This window comes from Antennarius striatus, chromosome 6 (assembly GCF_040054535.1).
Source record: "Antennarius striatus isolate MH-2024 chromosome 6, ASM4005453v1, whole genome shotgun sequence".
Lineage (NCBI taxonomy): Eukaryota > Metazoa > Chordata > Actinopteri > Lophiiformes > Antennariidae > Antennarius > Antennarius striatus.
In genome coordinates, this window is record NC_090781.1 from 21,032,840 (window position 1) to 21,050,477 (window position 17,638).

Sequence of the window (17,638 nt, forward strand, 5' to 3'; positions counted from 1 at the left end):
GGAGACTGGCATTGCTGCTTGGCAACTGGCTAAATATCAATGTGTTTGTGTGCTGAAAATAATATTAATTACTGTCAAAAAAAAACAAAACTTTATTCGAGTTTCCGCCAGTTATTAGCACCAGCGGTTGTGCATTTTCTTGCACAGCAATTACTGTTAACAATCACAGTTAGCTGAAGCAGATCTATCGACTATGTAGAGTGAATTTAAATCAGCTTAGCACCTGCACACAGTTGGTGCTCTTGTTTTGCAGAGCAAAATGAGCAGATGCATATGTGTCATTTCTACTCCTCCTGCTGAAATGTAAAAAAAAAAAACCATACAAAAAAACCACAACTTCCTACATGCAGTCTGTCTACCATAATCACACACCTGCTCAAGCCTTTCTGATATCATAGATGTAGTAATCGTCCCATCTTCGCGTTTCAAACAAAAAACAGGAGATAAAGCAGCGTGAAGCAAAGTTTGCAGTGCTTTTCCCAGAGTGAGAGCCATTTTTCGGAACCTCGGTCCTTCCTTGCACTTCATCTGAGATGTTTGGTTAAACTTTCATTCGCTATTTGTATAGAATATGTTGGTGACTAACTCAGGAGAATGAAAGTGTTTGTTTGCTTGACAACTTTCTTTTTTGACTGCTGTAGATTTTTGTTTGTTTACAATGTTGAGTGCCACAAAATTGAAATCAAAACACAAAAAAGGTGTCTTTAGTAATAAAGAAGTAATAATACGTAAAAATGTGAACTACCGCATGTCCAAATGATCATAATAGCGCAGGTGAAAAGATGAGGCAGCAGGAAAATTACCTCTTTGTGTAAGCTGTTTTCAAAGAGGCACTAATAGTCCCCCAAATTGCACTTGTCGCTATGCAGTCGGGTCAGGGTTGGACAAAATGTTTCTTATTACAGGCTAATCATTGGCGAGCTGCTGCTGTCCCTTGTTAACGGCATCATTAGCGATGATGCGGCTCACGGAACAGGACAATGTCTTTGACAAAGCACATATTCATGCTGTGAGGAACAACATCTGTATCTCATTTTCAAAACTTATAATCATTTTTCTTCTCATCCTGCACTCAGAGTTCACCTTCATTACTGGAAGGATGGCAATTTGATCCTTGAGAACGAATGAATTCAGACATATCTGTAAATAGGCTGATTCAAGCTTTGTTAGACAGAAACAATATTAAAAGAAAAAAAAATACCCTTGGGCTTTTGTACACATGAATATGGTTGCTAAAGCACTGGTCCTCAAACATTAACAATGCAGGAAAGGGGAAACAAATATGTTACACACCATGGCTCATTCAACGGAAGGGGGGGTTATCAATTATATTTGTCAGAAGCCCAGCATCATAATGTGTTTACGGATGCCTTAATGTGTTTACGGATGCCTGTCAGTTTGAAAAATCTCACCCCTGGAACAACTTGTATGGGTTTAATGTAGAACTGACACAACAGCATATCAAAGCATCACAATCTATCGTGCTTTTTAATATTAGAAGTACCGATAATCGACTGTTAACATGACATATTCATGCTTTTATTTTGTACAAACTCCTCTTTACAAATTGATGATAATCTACATGAATGGTTTGATAAAAGGAGACGGCATGCAAGGGTGGAGAAAGACAAAAAGATGTCTGAGAAAGAAATAAGAATATGAGAAGTCTTCAGTCACTATTAAAACTAGAAAGGAACTCGCTAGAGCGTGAACCTCTGCCGGGGCTCGAGACTCAAGAATTCTGCACCATCTAAATGGCTGCCCTCAGGGTTCCTGCAATTTCAATGACACTGAAAAAATAAAAAAAAATAAAAAAATTGTGGATCCATCTCCTCTGTCTACTCCGGAATTCAATGGTTTCATATTTGGTACAACGCCCATTTTTCCACCCAGTTTCATCGTAATCTGTCAAGAAGTTAAAGCATGATTGACGAAAAAGCCTTATCTCACCATAAAAAAGTTGAGGAACTTTTAGCGAAATTGGTTGAATACGGGGGTGGGGGTGGGGGTGGTTAACATATCCTGGTTAAAAACTCTTTATCAGATTGACACTTTGTTCTATGCAACATGACTAAACTGGCCTCCTGTGTTTTCAGGACAATCAATCCAGCAGGTTTATTGTGATTATTTTTATTGTGCGGATTTTGTGTAGTCCTTGTGAGATAAAGAAAATGATGTCATCACTTAACCGGAGAAAGATAGAAATTAAAACCTGTTGTGATTCAAACAATCACCCCTGTGAGGATCACAACGGGCCCGTAAAAAGTAAGAGGTGACCCTTTTCACAAAGTTTTATACAGTTTGTACATGATCATGGTGTGTTTATTTATTAGCAGCGCTACAGACTACATCCTGACAGCTTTGTGTTTTCAGTGAAGTAAATATTTTCATTTAATTAAGTGTCAGTAAGCCCCTCTTTACTCGGGTCGAGTGAGGCTAACTTCTTTGTCTTATCTTAATAACGTATGCTGAAATACAACCCTTTACTGGACAGTGCCAGAACACAGATGAAGATGTATCTGAGAGTAAATACACCATGCTGACCGTCTTTATCACGCCTTTTGCACTTGATCTTTTAATAACAGGAAAGAAGTGAAAAAACTTTAAAGGACTTGACAGACTGATGACAACTGTGAGGGGACTGTTTGATGGAATTTATCTCTGATGAGGCAAATACACATTTAAATTGTTCAAATACGTAGAGATTACGAAGCGCTTATGCATTCGTCTTGTGTCCTTTTAACACGATATTTTAAATTAGGCACATTCAGAAATGAAAGAAACCCATGACTTTGAATTAACTAGAAATGATTCAGTTAGTATAATAAAAAAAAGACAAACTGAGGGAGGATGGAGACAAAAAACAGAAGCGTTTAGATTCATCTGTTAGAATGGCAACAATGATTCAATAAGTGTGTCACATTTCATTACAACATAATGACACGTCAATTAGCCACATAAGTATAGCCCTTAAGTAGTCTTCTAGAGGCCTTAATCAAACAGGGACGATCTCCTGTTCCATTGTTCTAGTAGTCCCCAACCAAAGGTAGAAAGATTAGAGCAAAGGTCTGGAGTGGTGCCAGCTTGCTGCAAGGGATATAATTAGCCTCAGGGGTCTTTTTTGGACCTGAAACCCTCCGTTCTCCTCCATCATGATTAATTCACAAGACCTTGATTCTCCTTTGGCATCTGAGAGTAAGCCTGCAAGCCATGAAAACCACCGGGTGGGTTAAGTTCAGCATCCATTTGCTCTGGGAGCTTTTTGATGGAGGAACTTTATAATTGTGAATACACAAATTTACATGCGTGGTGTTTCGCTCTTTAATTCCTGTGGCTGAAAAAAGTGACTGAAGCGAATACAAGTAAAAGCTTCGCTACTTGTTACGAGTTTTTTTGAGGTCGGCAAAGGGCGAATTTTAGAGTCAGAACTTGGTAAAGTGTTGAGAAGAGCAGAAAAAAAAAAAAACATCTCGCAGACATCGTTCTTTGGCATTGATGAAGGTCTTTCTCCATACGTTGGCAAATATTTATGTTATGTCACATCTGAGCCCATAAAAGTCAAGAGTGGAGAAGCTCCTCTGATATGGCAAACGGAAGAGTTTGGGTTGATACTGAGTTATGAACAGAGGAGGGGAGCATTTTAGATTTATTCTGCTGTCAGTTCAGAGGACGGTGGTTGTGTGAGCCGATGCAGGTGTGTGTGTGTGTGTGTGTGTGTGTGTGTGTGTGTGTGTGTGTGTGTGTGTGTGTGTGTGTGTGTGTGTGTGTGTGTGTGTGTGTGTGTGTGTGTGTGTGTGTGTGTGCGCGTATCCATAAATGTGCGTGTGCGTATCCATAAATGTGTGTATGTGTGTGTGTGGCCTTAGCTGTCTTCCAAGTCAACAGACACACTCTGTCACCACTGGCAAGTAATTGACAGCTTGGAGTTTGTGGTGACACAGGCCATGCATACATTTCCTCCAATACCTTTTGAGCGTGTGTGTGTGTGTGTGTGTGTCAGGCTGGAGTTCTGCTATAGCTCGGCAGGGGATTAAACAAATTCTGGGGGTAGATAAACTCTCTCAACCTTAATCAACCAAAGGTTTCCTCTTTCTTTTTCTTACTTCCTGCAATCGCGTGGCACTCACGGGGGCCAGAGTCGAGCATTTTCAAATAATTTCTGTCTTCGTTTTTAATTGCTCTGAGTATTCAGTCTGGGCTTTGCTGAAACGGGATAGTGCGGTGTCAAGGAGATTAGAACAAAGCATCAAAAAGTATTTGCATCTGCTGCACGGCATCTGTTGACTCCCATACATAAGGCTGATTTTTATGAAACTGCCATTTCAAAGTCTGAAAAGTTTGTGAAGTAGGGTAAAGAAATATAGGCTATATAAGCTAAATCTGTTACTCAGAAGCTGAGATCTTAAATTGCATCAGGGTTAACAGCTGAATGTATCCTCAGTAACCTGCTATATAAAGGATTCACATTGTCCTGGACTCATCTTTTCCTGCACACTGGGGCCGGCACCATTTATCGAAGTGGTTAGAAGTTAAAGCTTTGGACAAGTAGATAAAGAGGGACACGAATAAAAGGCAGGAAACTGTAGTTGCATAAGACATTTTGAGCTCTCTACAGAAGCAAGCATAATTATTTGCACATATCCATTTTCGAAAGACTCGGCAGCCAGAGAAATGGTCCGACACAATTTGTCTTCCCTTTTTCTCTTTTTCTCCTGCTGCCTTCTCCCCTACAAATCGTTATTTTCACTTTTCATTAGGCCGGATCAATAAGGCGGATCAGTCGCTCGTGGCGCGGATGCTGCGTGGCAGACACCCTCTCTTGTTCGCTCTCAACTTCTTTTTCCTCCTCTCTTGTTCTCTTCTGCCCTGTCATTGACTTTTGCTATCTTTTCAGCATCTCCTCAATCGAGGGAGGTTGTGGTTAAGGGGAGCTGGGGGGACATTTGAAGGGGCCCCAAGAACGGAGACTTGAGGCGGCGATTGCTTCGGAGTGATTCGGCGAGGCAGAAACGGCAAAGCTGAGTGATAAACCAGTAAAGTTTCATTAAGAACTAGTAACCTCTCAAGGCTTCAGTAATAATGTAGGACGAGGCTGAGAGCAGGGGGAAGGAAATTACAGCTGGGACGTAAGGGTCTGTAAAAGACATATAGACACCGTCTGTCATATGGGAAACATTTACATTGATTTATTATGTTTCCAATGGTTTTAATATAAAATATGTCAGGATCTACTGTGGATACTTTTGTGTGTGTACTTTTTGTGTGTGTACCTATATTTCCTATGTAATTTTGACACCAACAGGCAACGCTGAGCTGACCTCTGATTGTACTGCTGCCTGGTGTTGAATATAAAGTGTGTGCATTCGGTATGAGTATCTCATATGATGGATCAGACACACACATTGTGTGCATTGTGCTTCAGCACGGTGCCGTCTTTTCCACATGCATGTATTCGATTCGGACTCACCCAGCACCGTGAGGCGAGCGGGACGGGACCTCATGGCGGCCTGGACGGCCTGGCACTCAAATACGGCGTCGTCCATCAACTCAACACGCTGGATTCGCAAATGATGCTCTCCTGAGCCGTGGTCACCAATTACGGTGTAACGAGGATAGCCTGGAAGAATAAAGATGTTTGTTCATTTTAGTTAACCTGAAAACCAAAACGGCTTTTTAGTCAAAAGCAACAAGGTGAATTTGTCATTTGAAATTTTTGAATACTCTTAGGTCATGGCTACTCGCTAGATACAATAGGCTGATTATCACATTGCCAGCATTGATTAGACAAAACACATTTCAATTGTAAATGCAATGTCCTAGTGTTAAATTACCCATGAGTTCGAGAATGTTAACTATTCTGTACTGTAAGCCTTATTCAGCTATAGCAGGTGAGGATTAAAGCAGTATGTTCTTTTAATTTTAATTTGCATATTTACTCATGCATGGTCAAAGAAAGCTAACACATAATTTGTTTTACAGTTTTTTTTTTATGGCGTCATGTTAATGAGCTGCTCTGGAGGTTTCTGCAGAACAATGTTTTACTGCAACCGTCAACAGCAGCAGCCAGAGTCTGAGCTCTTCAGCATCGCTCTGTTAAATGATTTATAGTTTAATAATGCAAGAAAGCAGAGCAATATCCAAGAGACAAAGAGCATTTTACACAAGTCAAGTGAGACAGCGTTAAAGATATCCCTTTACCTATTATGAAAATATGTATTGAGAGTGTTGGGGAGTGCATGCCTCCACGGGGGCGAATAAACAAGAAGAAGAATGTGTTTGACTGGGAAGCTTTCTGGGTTATTTCTCAAACTCTTGGAATTGCTCATCTCTTAAGATCCATTTACTTTCACTCTTACTGCCGCTTTGTAATTATTGGGGGTAGACTTTGCGAAATCAAAAGCGAATGTGTGTTGAAAGTATGCAGTCCAAAGACAAAAAAAAGAAAAGAAAAAGGAAAACATTAAAAATTACTTTTCGCCCAGACGGTCCTCAAGTACAGTAACTGTTGAATACCATTAGCCATCTTTTTCTTTGGAAAAAAAACCAAACTCACTAAAACTTTGAGAACCCCACCCCTCCCATGCCCTTGTGTTACATCATTACTACCTTTTCCAAAAAAGTCAATGTACCTTTCTGAACCTTGGGTCATTTTTTTTGGGATGTAACAGACCATCAAACATGTTAGCCTTTCACTGTAAAGATTTTAAAGTCTGGTTAGATGTTTTTTTCACCACAAATGGAAAGACTGGGTAACTTTATAACAGCTTAGGAGACCTTGGATTTGGCCTTTCCATAAGAAGTCTCAAAGTCCAGTTATTGACTATGGCTTTTGAATCCGGTTGCCAAAAAAGCAAAGATGGAATCAGGATCTTTGGATGTTTTGCGGGGAAGCAAGGCACACAGGTGATAAAATGTCACCTTTTTTTGGGTTTTATATTACTTACTACAAGGTGTCCTACAATAAGGGATAGCGGGACTTCAGTAAAACTGATAGTAAATGCAAGAGGGTTAATAGAGACACGATCGCAACTAAAAGCATCCATTAATAACATCAATAACCATTGACTGAAAAGGACCTTTCTGCTTCTTCATACTCAGCGCGAAGCCTAAAATAGAGGACGCACTATTATGTGCGCGAGGTAACCCGGGGAACCATTTTACTTCAATTTTATGTCCATTGATGAGCTCCTAAGCAATAATTCCATCGTGGATCACAAGGGTAATGATCATTGCACTATTCTGAATGATGTGACCTTGGTTTGACTCCACTGCATATTTTACTTACCCCAGAAAAGTGCATTTACTTCAAAAATCACTTTTGTTTTGCCTGTCTTAATTGTAGAATGTAAATGTAACTTTCTGCTAGGGAAACAGATGATGTGGCCAATTACCTCATCTGTGCCTCTGGCAAACTAAGAATAATTTTGCTATGCGAGGATATGGCCGCGTTCCAGTTTCATCTCTCTGCGTTTGCTGCTTCCAAACAGAAGAGAAAAAAAAAAATTTGCATTCGGGGTGGACGGCATGTGATAAGAGTTTTCTAATCTAATTTGCAGAAAACCAGAAGCATATTGTAATGAGTATTTGTCACCTTACGAGCACCTTGATCATACATTTATTTTCTCAATATGACCAAAGTTATAAAGGCTGATATGGAGACTAATCACCTCCGCTGTGATCTGTACATAAAAAGTCATTTATCTTAGATCTCAGTGAATTTCAAAGATACAATGTGTTACCTAAAGCAAACAATGTAAAATAGGCCCATTAAGGAGTAATGAATCCATCAGGGGGGAAATGGATTTGTCTTGAGGCTGGATCAATGCTATACGTGTACACGTCTGTATGTTCGTGTGTGTGTGTGTGTGTGTGTGTGTGTGAAGGCGTGTAGACGCTCGAGGCGTGGCCTGGTGATTTACAGCGACCGTCTAGATGCATGTTTCAGTGTGTGTCCATCAGGGGATGGAAACATTTCTGCTTTGAGCTTGGAACAGGTGACTGGTGTTCAATTTGCTCTCGTGAGAGGTGACACGCACAGAAAGAGAGAGAGAGCGAGCTCATTCTCCGATATCCTCCATGTGTAATGTATACAAACACTCTCCACTGTGTGCTCACCAGGAGAATTCAATTATATCCGCTTTGTCTGCCCTCACCATCATCATGCGGAGCAGATACATTCCCCTGCCATGCATATTCATGACATTGATTGGTATGTTCTGAACAGTTGTGGGGGCTACTTTGCTTTTCTTTAATTAGAATGGGGAAAAAAGCAACGGCACAAAAGGGAATGAATAAGAAAATTTTGGGGGACAGATAGGAATCATTGGCTTTTGTGCCGCAATTTCTCGCACTGAATGGTGAAAGAGTTCTCTAGTTTTAATCACTGCTCCCGTGAACGGAAACCGGGTCCCAGGCGGAGCGCAAACGTTGCATACGCAGCTTCTTTTCCATGAATAGCTGAGCAGACCTATATCATTGAAATACTTCCATGCAACATTTGATTGGTTGCACTTTTTATGTATACAGCTGTCACTTTCTTTCATTGTGTACATCTTGCGGTGGATGTACTATCACTCTTTTACAGCGACAAGCATTGCTTGTTAATGCAGGCAGTGGTGATAAAAAGGACAGCTGTGGAGTGCTTTATGTTTTAAAAGTGTCATCTCTCTCAGTAGAAGACACTCAGCCGCCCCCCCCGCCCCCTATCTGTGTCATACTGTTGATTCTACCTATCTACTCCAAGCAGGTGGCTATTCTTTATTGTGTGCATGATTTAAACTGTTTCAGAGAGGACGATCAACTCTAGATGTTGAGTTTGACGTTACAGCCAAATAAAACAGAGGAGAACGGTTGTTGGATTGGGAAAAGATTTTAAATTGCCTCTTGTCCATGATAAGCTATTCACAGATTCACGGTTAATGGCTAGCCTGCTGTAGTTCTCGAGTTTTTGTGACCTAACTTGCTCTCTTTTTGCGCCGTTATTGTGCGATTCGCTCATTTTTAAAACGAGATTTTTATCCCGATTGTCTTGTCTTGTTCAATCAATAAAAGTAGAGGAGGGCAAAACAAATTCTTCATCTCCGCTACATTGTGACCTGAAATAAAATTGCTCTCTCTTCTCCTTCCTATTCGGTCTCTCATCCTATCTCTCAGAATCATAAGTACTCTCCCCTGTCTGCCTCCTCTTCCTTGAAAGGAGACTTGAGGATGGCAGGACCTATTGTTGCAACCCTTCAGCCTCCCTGGAGCCTGATAAGGACTTGAAGAGGGAATAGTGTGGCTTTACCGGGCTCTGTCAGCTGCTGAGGTTTAATTACAGCTCGCATTGGTGACAGCAACGGCCCGGAAAAGTGTTTGCAAAAGGTCAGAGGGTAGAAGACCCCGGATCTCAAGTGAAATACATTTTTAATCATCCCCCATTGTCACAGCCTTTCTTGTTTAAAGATGACTGCATCTGACTATTTTGTGAACGCACTTTGAATTGCAATGCTTTTAATTTTTCAACAACCTCACACACTTGGTGCACGAGGTAAATTAGGAAGCTCTGGAAAAAAAACAAAAAAAACGTCTCTGCCCAGATATACAGCATAGTGAAGCATCCTGTTGTGCATTGAGTGCTTGTGTACAGATTCAAATGGATATCTCCTTCAGAAGAACACTATGATTTTATCTGCAAGAGATGTGGGTACACTATACTTTTATGTATTAGACCTCAGTGCTTCAAAAAGCTTGTTAATGTTTATTCAGAGGAGTAATATTTTTCCTTGGAATACACTGGAGTCAGGATTATACATAAAGCTTTGATTGGTGGAACAACAGGCTACTAAATGACGGTGGAATAGTAATGTTTACTCCAAATTAAACATTGAAGCGATTAAACATGAGGTGTAGTGTAATTGGAGACAAGGATACTTTTCAAAAAGTCATTTAGCTCCCTGGAGCACCAGAGAAAGATCAGCGCTCAAAAGGATTTTAGATTTCTTTCAGGTTTTTGTGTTCAGAAATAGTCAGAATAATATTTTTGATTCTGCTGGACATGTAGTTATGTGTTGGATGTTTACACCAAGGGGCTATAAGTGACCAGAAATGAAAAAAAAAACTTTTGTAGAGAGTGTTCTAATTCATAGGGGGAAATAAGAGCGATAAGCTTACCAGAGAGATCTCTGCCGACTCCGAGCGCCAGCCCGTCTTTGATCCACAGGACAACGCCGTGGTAACCAGGAATGGTGCACGGTAGCGTCACAGGTTGACCCGCCACCACCACCAGGTCCTGTGGTTGCTGGGAAAACATGGCCTCCACTCCTATGGAATAAATGAAGAGGGGTAAGGTTATGTCTGTCCCGTTTAAATTATCATACCATTTTAATGTAAACGAAGAGAGGATCATCGGAAATTCAAGATCAAAACTGTTTCAATGGTCCTATGAAGGAAAACGCCCATTTCGACTAATTTCCCTCAAACCTGTCGTCAGTCACGTTGGAAGAGCTCATTCAAGCATGACACATTTTACAATTCGTGATATAGAGACAAGATTCCGTACATACACCAGAGGTGTCAGTTCAGCGCCGATCCTGAAGCGCAGGCTAAGAGACAGCCATCACAGCTCAGCTCGGTTCATTTATGAAGGATGTCACCGTGCAGATGGGCCGGGCTCGCGCACGCCACGGCAGATCACACGATCGTCTGCCAACACAGCTCTCCTCGCATACATTAATGTGAGCTCACACCCATGTATTCCAACTGTGCAACCGCTATTAGCTGCATCGTGTGTTCAGGCGGAAAGTGGTGTGCAGTAAACTCCATTAGAGGCAGAGTGTGTGTTGATGGGGAGGTGTTTGGTGGCGTTAGGGAGGGGGTTTAGCGTTTCTGGATCAGAGTCGAGGGTTCAGAGTAGTACTGATGTTTCGTCAGACGCACTGGCAGGCTGCTGATCGCCAGAGGTTAGGCTCACAGAGACAGACACATAACCACTGACAGGCATTCATGCATCTCATGCTTAAGTATAAACCACAGCAAAGGGATGAAAGTGGCATTTTTTTTATTTTACTGAAAGCATTTTGTTCTTTTTTACAAACATTAATATCTTAGATCAGATCTTTCTTTTTTTTTTTATAAGGTAAATATGCCTCATTTGCCTTTTATGAGTGCAGCACACAATGATGAGCATGTTCTCTCATTGAACTGAAATGAAAATTGCAAAAAAGCATGAAAGCTTTCATCTTACAACGTCTTTGTATCACTTTGCAGTCACGGCTCTTTGGATGTCTGGTCTTACCTTCAGAGGAAATGACTTATATTATTGCCAAGGTGGACATTGATTGCCTTTTGTTGAGCAATTTCAAAGTAAATCCGATGAAAGATTGTTGTCCTGAAAGAACGGATTCTAATTCAGTCGGAACATGTCATTAAAACGCTCACAAGTCAATTTCTCAGCCTTAAACTGAATTCGGCGTGATGGATAGCTTGTTAAAGATGCAAGCAGGAGCTTTCTTATTGATTCATGCACTCTCTTCCCTGTGCACGCTCACGCAGACAGAATGCATTGCCTCATTTTAATATAGATCTATTACTAAACCAACGTCAGAAGAAGAAAAAAAATATACACATCATACGCTGTTCCTCAAAGCATATAATGGGCATTTCATCATCTGGAGACCGAACAACTTCTTCCGTGCTAACCAGGCTGTACGTAACTGTGCAAGTATTGTGTGGGCGACGTTTGCTGGATGAGACTTTATTCCACCATATGTATTGCCCTTCAAACCTAGACAGCTTTGTTCGGTCCTGGCTGCATTTCCACGTGATGAGCTTATCTAAGCTGTGCTCTGCTACACAGCCAGCAGCGTGCCAACATATAGACAGCTCTTCAACAGATCTGTTGGCATGTTCTGGAAAAAACGTTGTAAACGCCAGGGAATCTTTTATCTGCGCTGTCATGACTGATATTATCAAACGGTTCAGCCCGCGCCGTGCTTGATTCAACATTGGAGGAGCCTCTCTCTTGGCAGCACACTTCCTGCTTACTTCCTACAACGTGCCTACATCACCGATTCTGTCCTCCTGTGGGTCCCCCGTGCGTCATGTCTTGGAAACCAAGAAAAAAAAAAGTAAAAATAGACCCGAAAAAAAAAAAAAAAAAAAAAAAAAAGGAATGGAGATTTTATTTCAGAGACAGCCTACCCAAGCAGCACGGCATCAGCCTGATTACAACGTTCAATTAGGTGCGAAGAGTTCTGAAGCATTGTCAAAACCCTCTTATTTTATGGTGTCTGCACAGACAGATTTTAGCACACAAATTTACAGCGAGAGTTCACTCTATTTCTCTGCTGTGGAAAGGCTGTAAACAAACAAATAGTTGACTTGACAACCCCCACCTTTAAAAATATTAATTAACTTTACACTGAATCCCATGTCTGTCACACAGATGCACCCAAGTTCACTTGTGGTTTGAGTTTGAACACGAAATTGGCCTGGATGACTGATTTGACTCTGATTTGGCACATTATTATCACTCCAGTGAAACTACTCTGCCCACAGAACGGTTAAATAATTTCATCCGGGCTTCTGCAGGGAGTTCAGAAAATATGCCTGATGATTAGATTGGGCACACAGATCTCTAGTTCTTGAAGGGTGGAGACATAGTTTTAGTTTAAGGATGATCAAATAAATGACCAATTAAAAGTAGCTTGAATCTTTTATCTTGAAGTACAGAATCTGGCTGTATTAGAATAAGCATTTCAGAGATTCTTAAAATGAAGGAAAACAATCACAGGAGCTACAAAATAACAAAATTGTTACAGGGAAATTTTTAAAATCTTCGCATTAATACAAGGTCCAACCTCTCAAATTACTTAGCAAGAATCCTCTCAGCACATCTCCTTAAAAAAAATCCTTTCACATCCATGAAAACATAACCTGTGAATGACAGAATAGCATTCTTTACTGATACCAGCTTCTACTTGTCACTTGAACAGTTAAAAATTACCTCCTCCATTCAATTTAAAGCCTGACTGAGTCTCGTGAAAAAAAAAAAAAAGTGTGTCTTCATGGGCACACAGCAGTAAAGAAGTTGTGTGATTTGTTTGAGAAGGCTGGATTTTACATCAAGGTTATTACGCCATTCATCCTTCCACTACGTACCCCAGATATCTCTGTCACATCATCTGCCAGATTTATCTTTCACCGGGCATCACGGCGTAGCCAAAAAGTCACGTCACTACCTTTTCATCTCTGCCAGAGAAGGAAAATCCTTGTCGACTCACTTAATCATGAAAAAATATATTCAAAACTAAAATGGCCAATTAAAAAACCAAGAGCCTCACTTTAGACTTCGCTGCTGACGATAATATGAGGGGAAGAGGGTTATTGTGCTCAAGTGCCCACACAGCTGAAGATCCATGTTAATAACACTTTATGAAGCGTCCTAATGGGGTTTACAAGAGAGCAGGGTAAAACATAAATAATAAAATTAAAAGCGGTATAAAGCGTGATGGTTTACTGTGGGAAAAACGGGCCTTGACTTCAGAGCTAGGTTTTATAAATGTGTCAACATTTAAAGCAGAAGAAAACGAGCGAAGTACTTTGTTTTTGTGTGTTTTCTGAGGTAAGTGACAGTTATGGAGAAATGTTTCACATCAGCATTTCGGAACCGTTCATTTATTTGGAGTCATTTCATAAGAGCTTATCTAGCGGTTATCTAAAAGCCACCTTTCCCTAAAGGCACATTGCAGATTTTATAATGCAATGGCATACTTTAACTTTAATGGATGTCAGCATGTTAGGAGGAATACAGAAGTGTAACAGCTAACAAAAACACTCGTCTAATAGTAACACGGAGAACAAGGGCATTTCAGCAATGTCCAAGGTCATGACAGCCTCTCTTAGAATTAAGGGGATATACAGTATAAAGGAGAGCAAGGAATCCTCGCCCAACGTATATCAGTTGTATACATTCAGATAAGGGAATGACATGGAAAACCCCCCATGCTAATGACTGCAGATTGATTATTAATCCATTTTTTCACGTGAATCAAATAATTTAAAGTCCTGAATTTAGAAAGGTCAAGCCCGAGATTTTCAATGAGCACTGCTAAGTCGCTTCAAATAGGCTCACATCTCCATTTCTACAATGTGGACCGGCACTTTGCATCGCCTGACGCTGTCATTTTGCTCCAGATAATTTGTTTGCTATTGGAAGGCCTCTGCATTTCCACACACTCCAGCACAATTTTCTCCTCACTGCTAACTGCCCCCAATTTCATCGCTCTTTGCCAATCATGGTTGGAAATTACCATTATGGACACACATTCAACCCACTTCAGAGAAATAATCAGCATGCTGTCTGTGCGGCATGTTGCCACACGGCACTAAAGCTTAGCCCAGGATCATAATCAAAAACTATTATACCTCTGGCCTGGACATTTTATATCAAAAATGTAGAAACTCGGGATAACTGCAGAATATAGGTGATTGGGTATGTTAGAGTCTGGTACTTTTCAGTGACGTCTAAATAGAAGGAGCAGAGACAGAATCCAGGCTTATTTTTATCTTTGTCTGGTCTACCACTGTTGCCATAGGTGACAGGTTCTTCTGGCATTTAATAAAGGTGTATTTTGAGAGTGAATCAAGATATTCTGATTGATCCGACCTCAATGACCGTTGGGATTTAAATAAAATGAAAAATATAACCTACTCACCTGGCAGGAGCCTCTAATGGTTGACTAATTAAACAACAAGGAGGAGACTCACCCCTCAGGAGCAGGGAAAGAATGATGAGACTATCTTTCTAGTCTTTTTGTTGCTCTGGGAATTATTGCTTAATGATTGCAAAAGGGCTATCTTTAATTGTTGTGTCCTGTAGTTCATCCACAGCATCTCCAGTAATTACTGTTACTGTGTCGGTCAGTAAATCTGATTAGCTGTGATGGATTTACTAGAATAGCACTCAATGGAGCACGTACATGTACACCTGACGAGTTTCCCCATTGGTTCGATCAAATCTTATCCAAAATCAAAGTCAGTTCTTTGCAGTAGCCGGGAGAAAGACTTCCTCCTGTGAACACATTTAAATCTGCTCAATTTCAGATTTTTATTTTATAAATATGGCTGATTTTTTTTCATCAACACGTGAAACTAGATGTTGAATCTCCCAGTATCTTTGAAAGTCACAAAAAAAGGTTTCTTGATCTGTCCCTCTGCATGGATCTGCATCGACATGTAACCCGGTCTATTCTGATCCAATGCTCACTCAAGTTTCATGGAAATACAAATTTTGTTGATAAACTAACAAAGAGACACAGATGGAAATCTAGTCAATAAACACAAATATTTGCATGAAGTATGAGGACATGGAGGCTCTTATTCTGCAGGCCAACAGGATTACTCATCGTTCGAGTTCAAATAAAGGAGGTCTGGCCACACAAAGGAGGGTTTAACTAAAAGACCTCTTCTTAAACTCAAAACCAATCTAGAGAATTTTTTTTTACTGTTGAGTTTTGAAAAGTGAAAACTGCATGAAATATTTAACCTTACAGGAAAAAAAGGGAGGGATGACAAGGCTGTTTGCCATGGTATTCACTTTTGATTCCAAATATAATAAATAGATTTTGATTCTCCAATTTCATTTTGCAATCCATATTTACAACATTTTGGACAGAATTTGTGACATCCATGTCATTTAGTGTCTCCTTTGATGAAACCAACTTCATTAATTCCAAAAATGTAGTCTTTCAAATGCATGCAGCAACATTATAGAAAAAAAAGTTACCGAGAATGAATATTTCATAAAGCTCTATCAGGCCCATTACAGCAGGCATGTATTACTATCAATCTGTCTTCCCCATCACAATGTTCAAATCCTTTTTCCTGCTTGTCCACTTGTAAAACAAACACTGCACACGGACTGAAAATAAGCCAGGCCTATCTATGCTGTGATAGCTGCCATTATGAGTAAGATTTGTCTATGGAAATACAAATTCATGAAGCAAGGAAGATAAACATCAGTGCTGCCGGAAGACATTGTATTTATGCCCTCTCTCACACTGTGCATTAGTGGAGCATGACAGTTGCCAAGGCATAATCAAGACGGATTGCCTCTGATGATGACTTCTAAAAATCACAAATGGTCACAGCGGGAAGGCCTTGCAGGCACTCTATCATTACACATGGCCAGAAGAAGAGGGTTTTCATGGACATCTGAAACCAGAGTATTAAGGTCGGCAATCGGTTTATAAATCTCTCTAAGTTCCATTTCATATGGTATAGGGTTGGGTTCAGAGGTCATTAAGGTATCATGAGACATGGATTTAATTCTAGCTATAGGATATAGATCTATAACCAAACAATCTGCTATAACATCTCAGATAGTTGATAATAAAAGGCCTTTAAACTTTATTAAAACATTCAAAAATACTTCAAGGTCTTCTAAAATATTCACTTCTGGATTTGCAAAGTTTGTTCTGGAAACATGAAACTTTGTGATTGCAATTTTTGTTGTTAAGACTCATATCCTGGGGAACGGTTACCAAGGTAACTACAGTTCAAAGAGAATGGTCCAAATATTCTAGTAAGATGAAAATCTGATTGAAAACCACATAAGCGTCCTCCCCTGTTCTACCATTGATTAAAAAAAGTGAGAAAAAAAATTTAATGATTTTCTTCACAAACTGGTCGACTTCTTTGTTTTGGCTTTCAAGTATGCACAGATATAAAAGCGTTGCTAATGAGAGCAGGAGATGGATTTGAGAAGACGTTTGTGGGTTCAGATGGCCCTTGTGTCCCTTCTGCTCCTCTAATCCATCATTACATTCTTGCTTTGTCAAACGTCACCACATCACAGAATCCTGTGTCGTCAGTTCTGAGTCCGTGGATGCCAAGAAATTCAACGATTTGCAAAGGCAACATATTTGTACTGGGAAAGGACCTTGAGTGTGCATTGGGATTGATCATGTTCATTACAGAAAGATAAGCTTTTGAAACAAATTCAGGAAGTTGATTTGATGGATGTGGTGTGGAGAAGGTTTCTGTCCGGCAGGGCATAGCATATACTTGAAGAGAGTCCCATTTTTCTATTACACATGTCGCAGGCACAGAAAGCAACATTACACTGCCTTTTATCCAGCCATAACTCATATTTTGTGTGGCTGACAAGATAAAAGTGTACCTTGACTTTCAAGAGTTGAAGCACTTTTTGTGTCTGTTTGAGTGAGATTAAATCAAGAAGTAGCTCAAGCCCTTGGAAAACAAAGCCAAAAGGGATTCAACTGTGTGCGGCTGGGGGTTCAGGCAAGGCGTACAATTCACAAAGGTTTTAACACTTGCTAAGTCTTTCAAAAGATCAGTGGCAGTATTACTCAAGTAGTCTTTAATATCTAGGCCAATTCCAGGCAAGGGTAGAATTTTTGCATGGTTTTTACCAGAGAGACAACCCACAGAAAGGTGAACAGGGGGGTAAGAGGCTAAACAAGTCACAGTCTCTGCAATATTTTATGTTTCCATTATTTTGCCAAAATGAATAGAACACAGTAGATTCTTTATTATAAACGAGAAACACGTTGGGGGTGGCATTGGCTCAGCGGTAAAGCGGGAGGGCAGTAGAGCGGGTCGTCCGATGTTCCAAGATCGGTGGATCCATTCCCGC

At 40.4% G+C, this 17,638-nt stretch overlaps 1 protein-coding gene across 11 annotated transcripts in view; it reads right to left on the reverse strand.

Annotated features, from left to right (window-relative positions):
* kirrel3b (kirre like nephrin family adhesion molecule 3b) overlaps positions 1–17,638 on the reverse strand; it is a 140,594-nt gene that overhangs the window by 43,414 nt on the left and 79,542 nt on the right. For all 11 annotated transcript variants that reach the window (XM_068318234.1, XM_068318230.1, XM_068318229.1 and 8 more), the window contains exons 2-3: positions 10,153–10,302; positions 5,468–5,617 (exon numbers count right to left, since the gene is read on the reverse strand). In XM_068318234.1, coding sequence (XP_068174335.1) covers positions 5,468–5,617; positions 10,153–10,302 — 300 coding nt within the window. The remainder of the gene's footprint in view (positions 1–5,467; positions 5,618–10,152; positions 10,303–17,638) is intronic.